This window comes from Pecten maximus, chromosome 18 (assembly GCF_902652985.1).
Source record: "Pecten maximus chromosome 18, xPecMax1.1, whole genome shotgun sequence".
Lineage (NCBI taxonomy): Eukaryota > Metazoa > Mollusca > Bivalvia > Pectinida > Pectinidae > Pecten > Pecten maximus.
The window spans coordinates 17,130,321-17,144,497 of record NC_047032.1 but is presented as its reverse complement, the minus strand read 5'-3'; the positions used below and the strand labels follow the sequence as shown (position 1 = coordinate 17,144,497).

The window sequence follows — 14,177 nt, the reverse complement described above, 5'->3', positions numbered from 1 at the left end:
GTCCAAGTTTTAAAAAAAAAGGAGATGGATGGCCTATTGCTACCAACGTGACCATGGACGAGTAAGCGGGGAGGAATCAGTAATCAACACCGATGACTGTGGCTACCACGACCTGATGAAGGAAGACCTAGGATGTGTAATTGAACTGTGCTAAAAATGCAATATTACCCGAGACATTCCGGAAGTACTATTCGTTCGGCTGTTTTCACTTTCATATCTATTTCAGAATTACAGACTTTATAATTGAAAATGTGTATGCCATAGTGATATATTTTTTGTTTGTTTTTAACTCTCAATTATATTTTATATGTATTTAACTTCATACAAACGGGGGCTAACTTTTTCAAAGAAGGGAGGTGTGTAGCGGGGGATGTTATCGTATATGTACTGACAGGTTAAGCTGACAGGGTTAAGCTTAACGCTAACTATATGCCATGCCTATATGTCGTGTCTGTACTATGTGTACCTGTGTCACCTTGACCTTTGCTAGTCCTCTGTTCACGTGTGCTGTCTCTGGTCGATGTTTTTGTCGTGCATTGTTCGTAGTCGCTTGCTTTTTCGTCAGTGTCTGTCGTGCCTGTCGTGCCTGTGTATCCTCTGTCGTGATTGGTCCTTATAGTTTTGTATTGTTAAAAAGTGAGATAAATTCAGGGTGGTGTATCGTATACTGGGCAGTCTGATGCATTAGTTTCCTGTGTGCTGTCACGTCTTTCTCGCTAATACTAATGTAATGTTAGGGTATGTAGGGTCTTGGGTGGGTAGTATTAGTCGGGATGTTGGGTTTAGCTAGGTCGTACAGGTATGGGGGGTGGTTTTAGGTTAGGGTGTTATATATAGCTAGGCCTATGCTGTTGTGTGTTTATATGTAATTTTATGTTGTAAATGTTTATATCGTCATTAATAAATGGTTAATTGTAGTTCAAGGCGTTTGTTCTCTCTCTATACGACATATACAAGTTACCCATCGAACCTAGGGTTGTTGGTCCACAAGGGCGAGTCGGGTGCAGTTTGACGTACGCAAACTGGGCCCCGACACGCTCCTGTTACACCTGTATACTTAGACTTATCCGGGTGATTACAGACTTCATTTGTATATGAACGATATATCTTCAAAGACATGAACAGGTGTTGCTAAACCCGCACGGCACCCAAAAAGCTGCTGGATTCAAGTTTTATCGTCACTGAATAAAGCATTGAGACGGATGATCTGAACTCCAAAGTGAACTCAGAAAAAATACTTTTTGCTGATTATTCAAGTTGACATGAACGAAACAATATCTGTTTCGTTTGTTTACCAGAATCCCGTCAACTTAAAAACTCCCTCGAATTGTCTGTTCTTTGGCTTTAATTCATCCAAACATACAACGATTTTCATAAATATCCTGTAACAATAATCGTCGAACAACGATATCTCCTCAGCTCTCATGATTTTTTGACACACTCCTAGGCCCTCTACTGCGTTGATGTAATAGCCAGCATTTTCTTTTTAGTCACTCAAAGTCAAACCCGCTTGAAAATCTGTCATCACAACCATTTATTCCTATCCCATCCTATCCTTAAATCTGCCATTACAACCATTTATTCCTACCCCATCCTATCCTTGAATCTGGCAACATTACGATTTATTCCTATCCCATCCTATCCTTAAATCTGTCAACACAACAATCAATTCCTATCCCATCCTATCCTTAATGCATTAAGAGATAACTCTGCAATTGTCCTGATGTGCAACATTAGTGCGACAGCAACAATGTAGGCAACATTCTTTCTCTGAAACAGCTTACTTCTTCGTAGCTGCATTTGTGATAAAGTCAATCCAGGAATTTGCAACTAGAGTTACTATTTCTTTCTTACGAAGTACCGATAAGATTCATGGTACTCTATTCTTATCTGACTCACGTTCCAATCAATCAGGTAAAGAGTGTTGTGTTATTTAAAACTAGCATCGGCAATATACATGTACATATACATGTAGGTGAAATTGAAGGAACACAAGAACACATCTAGCCTTGTCGCTTTGTTACACTCATTGTGAACACTGCATACTTTGTAATATTCACTCTGATTGTTGCCCTACCTAAAAGTTTTATGTTTTTGCCTTTTATTTATTTCTTGTTTTTTTGTTTTTTTTTTTGTTTTTTGCCTGTTCCTAGAACCACTGTACCAATTTCTTATTATTGTTACCCTCTTCAAGAAAACAAATACAGCTTATGAAGAACTAATAGAATACATATATTCTCTTCTTGGACTTGATTTGTACAATATGCGCTACTATGAATTATACTAAATGTACGATTTCCTCATCTGAATGCTTTTCTTTCTAATCTTTGACGGTGACCACCGAGGGGTGAAAATTCGGATCACTTGAATAATACGTTTCGACACATAATGTTTTTATTTAGATGGTATATATACAACTTTAATATCCATTGTCATTTCAGAAGGAACGTTTGACTATTCAATATGTCAACACAAAGTAATGACTTATATACAAAAGATATATACAGAACAAGCAGAACACAAAAGGCTATATCAACATCGAAAACTTAAAATTCAATGAAAAGAAGGAGCCAAAAGTGCCTTTGTTGAATCTAATTTATTGTAGTAAATATATATTTGAACAATATCATTTTAAAATTAAATAAGCATACAGTTTTATTTACAAGTATTTTTCATGTAATCACACAAAAATCATACTATAATTAGCGTTTCAAATATAATAAGTCACTTTTCCGGTTCAGATTATCAGGTATGACAGCGGTTGTGAAACTTCAGCTCACAGTCGTGAACAACATCACTTCCGGCCTACGATTGGACCAGGCACATGCTGGCAGCTGGTATCTTGTGGTTCTACATACGGGTACAATGTTACTGGTTCTGTTGTCATTACGCTTGCCTGTAAACATGAATTCAATGCAATTTACTTGGAAGGGCCTCACTGTCCACAGGTAAACATAGATACAAAACATACAAACAAACCACATTGTTTGGAGAGTGATATTCCGTAACTAATTCACTAGCAGGATGAAGTTAGCTGCGGATTCGTTATTTGTTATTGGGGATTCGAACAACGAATCCGCTGCTATTGGAATTGGAATAACGAATCAGCTGCTAACTTAGCTCTGACAGTCCCGTGCTCGTGATATTAACTACGCATAAAGAAATGTTCATTACAATGTGATCAGAACGTCGTATCATTATGTTTTATGTATTTCATTTGAAAGCACCATGTACTGTCTACCATTATTTTACCATCGGACAGTTTCTTAATAATAAACACTATTGAAAATAGGATTCCGAATGTGTATGTGAGAAGTAATTTGGTAAACAGGTATGAGCTCGTCCGGACGTCTTAAGACAGGATAATGAGTGAATTCATATTGGTGGCTGGATTTCAATTATTTTCTGTGAAATTGTTGATATAGAAAAACATGCGAAAACATTATATTGAATATTTATCCTTTTCTTAATAAGAATCTGCCTAAGTGATAGTTCAGTTGGTTAGAGCGCCGAACACGTAACCTCAGGTGAAGATCCGAGGTGCGTGGTTCGACACTGCGGATTGTGTTTATACGTTAATTACTTCGACACATTTTTAGTTACTTTCCGTTTTTAACTGTTATTGTAAGAGTTGACTTGGTTATGTAAAATATTGTTTTTCAGAATTTTCGCCAAATTGACTAGATAATAACTAAGCCAATTATATTGATGTAACCTCATCGGACTGAAATAGATACATGAATAAATAAAGGTTCATCCTCTTAGAAGTACATTTTCCAGCTATATCATTACCGGATAAGTGCCTCTTTTAAACTAAATTGAAATAATTGGATGTTTGAGAAAGATTCAGGCTTAATGGTACAACGGAGTATATTCAAGTCATCTTTTGGACAGTTCTGGAGATTATCAATATTAATTTCATTGGAATCTTACATTTACTGCCGTGGTGCTTCCCATAGAGAAGTGATAATAAATCGAGCTGTCTAGCGCCGTCTGGAACTTTGCCCTTACTGAAGCATCTGTCCAGTTCCATGAGCGTATAACCTTATAGAGTTCGACAGGATTGTTCGTTATGGTATTGTAGAGTGGCAGACTGCCGCATATATTAAGGGGAATGCGAGGGTAGTAAAGAATGAATGCCTCACACATCTCTTCGTGGGTAGAAAACCCTCCCTGAAATAGAAATAGACATGAAAAAAGATCACGTGTATAAAATTAGAATACAATTGCTAAATCAGATTATTTTTCAATATTGCTGTAATGTTAGCGTACATGTTTGAGCAGTGACCTCATTTTAGCGCAATGCAAGTCACCAAAATTAAGTTAAATTATTAGTGTCAGGCTATTATCGTTATATCCAGTTTTTTTTTTATAAAAGTATAGTATTCTTGGTACTCTGATTTATCTGCTTATCTGGTAAACTTCGATAATTTGCTATAGAATGTACAGTGTTAAAATAAGTAGCCATACAATATTGCAAACCTCCTGTACAATGGTATCAATATCATTATGGCGTTTTTTAACATAATATGTGTACAATATCTATGATATAATCAATTCGATATTCGGCAATACTGATCAAACAATTTTTTTTATTATTATTCTTCAGCAGATGATATTTAATCAGCCATTTACTTAGATCAGGTAGAAGTTCTAAATGAATGACATATATGTAATAGTATTTAAGTGATAGAAGTACATGTACCATACCAAAATAAAAATATTTCACGTATTTATTATAAATACATTTCTAAACAAAATGTCGACGTCATAATTATATATTATGATTTGTTTACAACTTAATGTCTTTATAACGTGCATTAATTCGCATATTTGTACCAATGGTTAATTGGTTAATGATTTACGGAATGTTAAACAGGAAAAACTCATATGGTGACAAATTAATATATTCGAGATAGTCAAGTTTAAGTCTGAGTGATAATTTCTGAAGTACACGGTATTTATTACAATAGCAAATAAAGAAAGCCAAAAATAGTGCAACGGCGCCGATCATTTTTTTAAAAAGTGTTACGAACAACTAAGTACTGAAGTAGCATTATCTTTGATACCTTATGTAGTCTTATACCTCTTGAATACAAAGATATAATTGTTGTTGCTTTATACCTCATGAATACAGAGACGTACATACTGTAGTTTGAAACCTCCTGAATACAGAGATATAACTGGTGTAGTCTTATGCCTTATGAATACCGAGGTATGTTATTTGATATCTTCACTTCACTTCTGTAGTATGTATCAAGAATGCCATTTATTGAAATAAATCACATTTACGTACTGAATACTTTATCCAGCGAAAGAAAAATGTTTTACTTACTAATGTGATACTCCTTTTGTGGCTCGAATCGTAAACACAATTCACCTCCAGATTGTCAGTCTGCGAATTTAAAAAAAAACTTATCATGTTGTGACCTAATCGTGACCCGATTTCAGCAAGGATCATCACGGCTGAAGTTATTGAATTTTATTTAAATATATCTTTGATAAACAAGATCTTGTCCATAATTTATTTGAATATTATGAAACATTTTCTTCGGGATGATAGATATAAATGTGAATAGACTTTGTTATATCATGACTAGTATTGAAATGATTAAGCGTTAAGTTTTGGTGACTACACTTTTTCACCTTAATTGCTGTTAATGGTGACAGTATACACACCGGATCGGCATGCCTGTGAATTGTCAGTCTGCAAAACGCTTTTAATGGCCGTTAGAAACAATCGATGTCCATAGCTATGTAACAAAACATTGTTCGGTTGTCCATTTTGTTCAGTCGGGCAGGATGTTTGATAAAAAGGAAAGTTTACCAGTTTGTGTGTTACGTTGAGTATCTAGTTTTTCAAAACTAGTGAAAATGATAATTATCCATTAAGTTATTTATAACTCTATATAGAGACAATAAATCCTATTTACTACATTTATTGGTAATGTACAGAAACTGTCGGCTACTGATACCGGATAGATTGTTCTTTCTTCCGAAAGGTAGCGCATGTCTTGGTAATTGAAATCATAGTGTCTGTCAATCGCCAGAGGTTTGAGCTCTGTGCCATTCCGGAAGTGACGTGTTCTCATTTCTTTGCCCAGTAGATGGGAGTGTTGTAGAATTGCAAATGCGTGAATTCCCTCTTGTGGTACTGCCTAGAATACACAGCGAAGGGTAAGATGATATGTGGATGTTTTCTTTACAAGTTTAAGCATTATCATAAAATTATTATAATATTCATAAAAGGCCATAAACGTTCATGAGAAGAAACCAACTAAATCGAGATAGATGTAAATTGAATGCATTATTCGGGGCTGGCGTATTAAACAAAAGGTGTGTTATTACCATTTGCTATATGAATTCTTAAATTTATTTGAAACTGTAAATTGATATAATTTTGCATTACGAACAAATTAACCTGGATAGATACTGGAAATGGAATACGCGAACCTCCATTCATATCAGCATAAATATACCTACATTAATATATTGAGGAAATTATATTATATTCCCAAATGCGTCAAGCAATTGTTCAACCTCTAACAAAGATTTTGATATACGCATCAAAACTTAATCAGAAATTGTTTGAAAGTTAAGGTATATCTGTCTCATTAAAGTAATACCTTAATACGTTTCCCTGATACGTACTTTCTCCATAAATTGTGAAAGACAAAATCCTTTAGAGACGAAGGCTGGGTCCATGGGAGGGATTATATGCATTTTTGACACACCCATTGTAAGGGAAAGAGTTCCTGCGTCGTGTTTCCGGAGTGTGGTTGTCAAGGTGATTCGGATACCGGAACTGTCTACGATATCTTGAGAACCAATCAAATTTCACATGTTGTTAAAGGAGACTACTGTCTGACCAGAGTTCAACAGTTACGTAGTGTCCATAGTTTACAATATTAAAAGGCTAGACATTATTTATTTAAGGTTGATCGACAAATGAAAAGCTATCTTGTGGTCTGCCAAGAATCATTGTGGTTCATATACAACTGTACCTGATTTCCTGAGGGGATTGTCGTAATGAGTCTGCATGACAAGAAAATCTGCGTCATCTGCAGTTCCGAAAGAGTACCCGGCATCAGGTGGGTAATAGAATGGCTACCGACAGAAGAAAAAAAAAAGTAAACAAATAATTAAGATTGTATCAATACTTTACTCTGACATTATGAAACGTTTTCTTCGGGATGATAGATATGAAAGTGAATATACTTATATATACTATAACTTATATTGAAATTAGGCGTTTTGGTGACTACACTTTTTCACCTTCACTGTCTGTTAAAGGTGACAATATACTTACCGGAGCGTCATGCTTAAACAAAGAAATACAGGGAAAACCTCCCCCTTCTCCGAGAACGGACAAGCTCTGTTGGAAATTTAAATATTTTCTTGTTTGTCTCCAGCATAGAAAACATCAAATCTGCTAACCATGATGACTGTTGTTTCCCTTACTTCCAAGTATGAATTATATACATGTACAATGTTTTTACTACAGTTATAAGAATATCTGTCATCCCTTCCAAGAACCGTCTCGGTGTAGTCTCCCTAAACACCCTTTTTATTATATGATAATAGCGAAGCTTAATTTGGTCAAACAGCTTATTGTCTGCTATTTACATAAGCGATTGAGACCAAAATACACAGAAAATTGTGTTCCATTGTTGAGCAGTCATCATCAGAAGTAAATTTTAACAATTCAATATTCAAAATTAAAGATAAAATTGAAGTAAACCGAGGTTATTTTTTGGCGATTGAAATTTAGCCTTAGTCTGTTTCATAATACTTTCACAAGGTTTTTTACGCACCCCGCCTCCGACGGCCCATGCCACTTCGACTGCAAGCAGACAACCACGAAGAGGTTCTGGTGCTGTGTCGGATGTTTCGCAGGTAAAGACAGTGCCATTGTAAGTGGCCAGCTCCGAGGCACGCTTGTCACATCTGCTTACAACAATATGATGCACGTTAAGTTCATTCCCAGGTGTAAGGACCGGCTCATACTGAAAAAAAATGACGTATTTCAATGTCGATTAATGGTGTATGCTTAGATGAACATTTGGTGGAAACAAATTCTATAATTCCTATTCTGTGCATAATCAGAATATCATTCAATAAAAGGGACACGTGACTTACCTTGATCATGTGATGTTTAGTGGTAAGATTAGGTAACTGAAAGGCGCGACACGAGTACGTTGTACTGTTTGACGGAACTTTGTACTGAAAAGGAAGAAAAACACCATTAACAATTAGGCAACGATATATCGCCTAGGTCAGCAATAGAAAACAAAGTTAGCGGTAAACATGTGTTTAAAAAAGAAAACAAGCACACTAGTTAAACTGTGAACGTAGTTTTATTTAGTGCCGTTAAATTTCCAAATTTGTAAAGATTAGCGCATTGATTGCTATTGCGCCAAAATAATTTTATATTAAAACAATATATAAAAAGTGCAATAAGCACAATCATAATCTAGCGTAATGCTTCCAGTGCGATTAGTGCTTAAATAAGATTATCGCTAAAATATGTACACGCACGTTAACAGTATCTTACGTAGAAACTATAGATAAAACAATGTAATGAGCAGCTGTTATTTGCTTTCTCTGTATCGTTTATTATCTGTTCAAATGGCAATATGAAGATCCTTTTTTTATTTTAAAAAACCTTTTTACAAAATGTTAATTGATTGTGATAGTCATTGCAAATTTAGAAGAAACAACCAAGCGAAATATGAAATGTTTTAATTGACAAATCTGTATCATAACATAGAACATAATAAATGACCGGAAAGAGGTTAACACAACAGAAAACAGGGGGGGAAATGGAAGTTTTAATACAGCTGTTTTTCTGTACCACACATGTCTCCATTACTAAAAAAAAAAAAAAGCTATATTTTGTATTATCCTGTTACATTTCAACTTACATTGTCATGCACTAAGTCGTATGTGATTATATCGGAGGGCAAACTGACGTCATCGGCTGTAAGAGAGGAAGACAACAACATAACACTCTTTGTCCCCCGCCTGGTGGCGCCATGGTAGGGGATGCCCTCTGTCACATCGTTTGGATGGTAGGAGAAGATTATCCGGGTGGTGTCTCCCTGAAAACATAAAATGTAATCTGCATCATACTTGATAATAAAACAATATGAAATTAACCATTTTTTCTAGTAACTATTACAGGACATGTTTACACTGAGATACAGAATTTTGCTCTTTTTTATAAATCTTAATTATAATGCCAGGAAGTTCTAAAAGTAGAAAAACTGAAAAACGATGATAAATATTGATATACTTACAATGTCATTACTGTTTACCTAATGCGACTTATATTAAGCAGGTTAAAATGAATGGTTAGGTCTACTTCCGTACTCAAACGACTACCGGCAATTTCCCTAGAAACTCCCAACATGTTTATAGGTAAGTTTTCAACACGTACCGTAATAACTATGTCGTCAGCAGTATCACATGTGTTGAGTTTGCGCACAAAGGTGAGAACAGTACCGGAAGCAGTTTCCTTACCAGCGATGAGAAACCAGTCTTGTGATTGGTCAACTGTTGGCGGGGCATGCTGGGTAGTGTGATAATCCTATTAAACAGGAAGTCTTAATTGTATATATACTGAAACGAAAAAGAAACGCAACTTCAAATTGTAGGTTTAATAAAATAATACTTGTGAGCATTATGTTTAAATTTCATATGCAATAGTTAATATTGAATATTGGTGTAACATCCTTTAAATGTTTAGAGATTTTTAAGAACAGGTCACTTTGCTAGAAGGTCATGATTGGTAGTACCCTACGTGAATCCAAGTTGAAATGGCAGCAGTTTTGAAACCGTGCCCTGATATCGTGTGTGTCCTCCTCGAACAGTTATCACATCTCTAATTCTTTGTTGCATTGAGTTCATCAGGGCATTGACTTTCCGTATTGGAATGTTATTCCATTCTTGGACGAGTGCATTTGCTAACTGAGGGAGGGTATTTGGGGGGTTACGGCGATTTCGAATTCTTCTGTCTAATTCATCCCACAAATGATCGATTGGGGACAGGTCGGGGCTATATGGAGGCCAATCTATAGGAACAATGTTCTGTGTCGCAAGAAAGTCTCTACAGACTCTTGCAACGTGTGGTCTCGCGTTATCTTGCTGAAAGGTTAGATGATGCTGCCTAACAAACGGCACAACATGGGGCCTAAGGATCTCATCCCGATAGCGTACGGCCGTTAAATTCCCATTGACTATCACCAAAGGCGTCTTCAAACCATGGGAGATTCCCGCCCAAACCATAACTGATCCACCCCCAAATCGGTCGTGTTCCAAAACACAGGCGTCAGCAAAACGTTCGCCTCGACGCCGGTACACACGTTGACGGCCATCTACTCGAAATAACGTGAATCGAGATTCATCGGTGAAGAGCATAGACCTCCAACGTCTCATAGGAAAACGTCTGGGCATATGTGCCGTTGCCCATTGCATACGACGTGCTCGACGTTGCGGTGTTAGTGGTAAACCAACGTACTGTCGCCTTGCACGCAAATTAGCCTCACGCAGTCTGTTGATCACTGTTTGGGGATGAATTCGACGGTTATGATTACCAATCGTATTCCTTGCCGTTTCAGCGGCCGTTAATCTCCTGTTACGCAGGTGTGCCAACCTAAGAACCCGGTCTTGACGTCGCGACGTTACGCGTGGACGTCCCGATCTCGGCTGGTCATCGACTCTTCCTGTTGCGTTAAGACGTGAAACTAATCGACTAATAGTCGATTTGTGAACTCTGAATTGTCGAGCGAAGTGAAGTTGCGTGTTCCCTGCCAGAAGCATCGCTATAGCACGTCCTCTATCAACCTTTGATAACCGTGGCATAATTGTAAAAGGAATTATTGTTTGCAAAAGTATTGGCGATGATGTGGCTCAATGTTAGTGATGAATTGATACTGGTTTGAATGAAAAAAGAACGCATATGTTTGTACAGGCACGGTTTTTGATGTTTTTACCGCGCCGGAAGTGCATAGGTCTCTAGTCACACTTGGGTGATTTTGAAGATTGGTATGGGTGTTAGGCAGGGTGCATGTTTATTTCCGCGAATTTTATACAGATATGTATATTTAATACAAAATTAATCACAATTTTCCATGTTGCGTTTCTTTTTCGTTTCAGTATACATTAAACAATAAAGAGATAATGAAGAGTGAAATCAATGAATCTTCGAATTCTGAATCTACCTTAAAGTAGGTTTGGCCGTCCTTGACCCCGCCCACGATGACGTCGGCGGGGAACATCTTGCCATTCGGTGAGATTCCGAATCCAACATACCCCTGCGTGTTCACGTGAGTCTCAAATGTCACGTGAGTGTCATTGGCCGTCCAAAATAGCCAGTACTGGCCAGTGGCATCCAGCTGGTCATAATGGTCAAAATGGCGTGTTGGCGTCGGCTTTGATAGCTGTAAAATAAGGAATAAACCACCATAAATGCATTTGGTGTATCAAATTCAAACATATACCACATACGATTACGTCCTCCTTCATGCGTTTCAAATTTTAGAAAACCTTTGGGATGCAAGTGCACCTAATCAGGATATACACACGGATTTAATGGGTTTTTTTTCTAAATCATCTTCTATCCACACAAAACAAAACTTGATTGAATAATGGGATTAATTTAAATATCATTCTATGTTCAAATAATATCAATTTATTCCTTTCTTCATTTTTGTTCTTGAACTTAACTCGTACACTTCAACATCTTTGTCCAATAGAAGCATTGGCGAATCCCAAAGGGACAAAACCGTGGCCTCGGAAATCTCAATCCATTAATTAGTAATTACTCTCGCCTGTATGAAGGTCTTAATCCGCAGTTATTTGATTCGTTGGAGAAACTTACCGTGTCTGTTGCGTTCACCAAAACGAAGGTCAGCCATCCAGCAAAAACTAACCGTACAAGGTAAGCCATCTTTTTACGTGATCTCTTTCTCAGACAACTTCGAAACTTAACATAAATTTATATATATGATGTATTTCACAATGTATCTATATATCGAGGAAGGTATTGCGTAATGACATAACAGTCGTATGACTAACGTTCTTAATGACCCTAGGTAGATATCAGGTGCATGTTATTCTATCGTTTGTCATAGAATAGTAAATACACTCAGCAACGCAAGTATGTATGACAATTCAATTATTGTGCTTATATTAAACCTTAAAATGGGTTGTATAACAGATAAGTATGAATGTAGCTTTTGACAATGTATTGTATACATATAAATCTAAAACTACTTTTTGTTTAAGTTTTATGTGAGAAGAGGGTTTTATATAATGGGTACACGGAGATATACAAGAGTCACTCTTTCGCCCCATCACAATGACATGCTATACCTAGATACCAAAGTATGACACCTCACTGGATCACATGATCATATGATACCGACAACATTTGGTTTGGTTTGTTTGTTTAACGTCCTATACACAGCAAGGGTCATTTAAGGACGTGTCAGGGTTTGAAGGTGGGGAAAGCCGGAGTATCCGGAGAAAAAACACTGGCTTTTTATCAGTACCTGGCAACTGCCCCACGTAGGTTTCCAACTCGCGACCCAGAGGTGGAGGGATAGTGAAAAATATTGGGATACCTTAACCACTCGGCCACCGCGGCCCCCTGTGGACAACAGAATAACCAAACCCTGGTTTCCGCCCACAGCCAGACCCCTCGCGTGCTTCAATCCGGACCAACAAGCGTGATCATTGTAATTGATTTAACTTGTTTCGCAATGTTTGCAAATACAGTTTACATGTATGGACATAGGTATGCCTCGGTCTAGGAACACAAATCTTAAATTGCCTTCGCTTATGAGGTCAGAAGATACTAGCAATAGATAAAAAAATCTCGACCCATGAGGAATTCGCTATCAAAATGCCAATGACACTTCTGTTCTATGAAGGTCTCCCTTTTATAAAGTGAACTGCGTGCCCTTTAAGTGACCCTGAAGGAAGGGCAATAAAACTGACATGCAGACCAGCGTATATCGAAAGAGGCGACTAGATTTGCAATCTTATCTTTTTCCTGCTTTCTAAACATGTTTTTCTACCTATTGTATCCCTTACACTGATTCACTTATTTCCGTTGAATTGACCGTTAAGGTTTTATCCCCACGCTGGGACAAACAACACTTCTTTAAAAAGGTGGCTTTATCTCTGCTAGGCGGTCGGCACTGACGCACCAGCAAACATAGCAGGCCGATTTAGTTGATAGTATAATGGACCATGAGAGATCCCATGCCAAGGTGCTTATATGATAACATTCAGTTAATTTTAAAACGTCTCTAGGTTTGGACCCCAGTCAGGTACACGTAGGAATCGTATTTAGATTTTTGTAACAAATTAAAATATACCATTATTTATCCTTTCATTTTTTTTAAATCTGGTTATCTAGCGTTATTAACATCGTTTACTTGTCACTTCAACATGAAGAAAGTGTTTTCTGTAATAACTATTTATTATCCGGTGTGAATTATATATTTCACCTTTTACAAGTGAATGCTATCAAAATATAAATTACGGCAAGATGAATGCATATTAATGAATGCATTATTGAATACCCTATTTATTTCCTGAAAATACCACCTTGCTGTCGAGGTTTCTGGTAGCTGTATATGCCTTTATTGCGTTACGCTTTTATTGGTGTTTTGCTGTAAAAGAGGTATTTTTATTGATCGAAATTAACACAAAGATGGACAGTAAAACTAGTTTCTACTAAGTGGGCTACGTATACTTGCTCTCACTTGTATACACATGTAGTTGAACCCCTTCCCCGAGGGACAGTCTGCTCCCATGCCAACAAACTAGTCACGTTTGACCCACTCTGCTGAAAAGTTTTAATCTAGCTCAAAATATTAATCAAAGTCAGCGTCGATCCATGGACACTTATTTTTTGTGAAGGAAAACAAAAACAAAAACAGACCCTTTTTTTTCTTTATTTTTTTTTTTTTTTTTTTTTTGACATTTCCTAAAATCAACAAAACCACCTGAAATCATTTGTTCTCAAGGCGGAGTTGATACGCTTACCTGTCAAGATAGCTCAATAAGATATATATATTCAGTTATTTTGAATATAATTTATATTAACAATCCATCCCGTTAGGCTACATGGATAAATTAAAGTCACTTTCGCAAAAGGTCATAGA

General features: G+C 36.8%; 1 protein-coding gene across 1 annotated transcript in view; it reads right to left on the bottom strand.

Moving 5' to 3' along the window:
- Nucleotides 1-14,177, bottom strand: part of LOC117316272 — a 51,437-nt gene that overhangs the window by 21,024 nt on the left and 16,236 nt on the right. Inside the window, 3 exon segments of the mRNA XM_033870810.1 lie at nt 9,440-9,589; nt 11,223-11,441; nt 11,882-11,995. Of these exon segments, the coding sequence (XP_033726701.1) occupies nt 9,440-9,589; nt 11,223-11,441; nt 11,882-11,995 (483 nt within the window).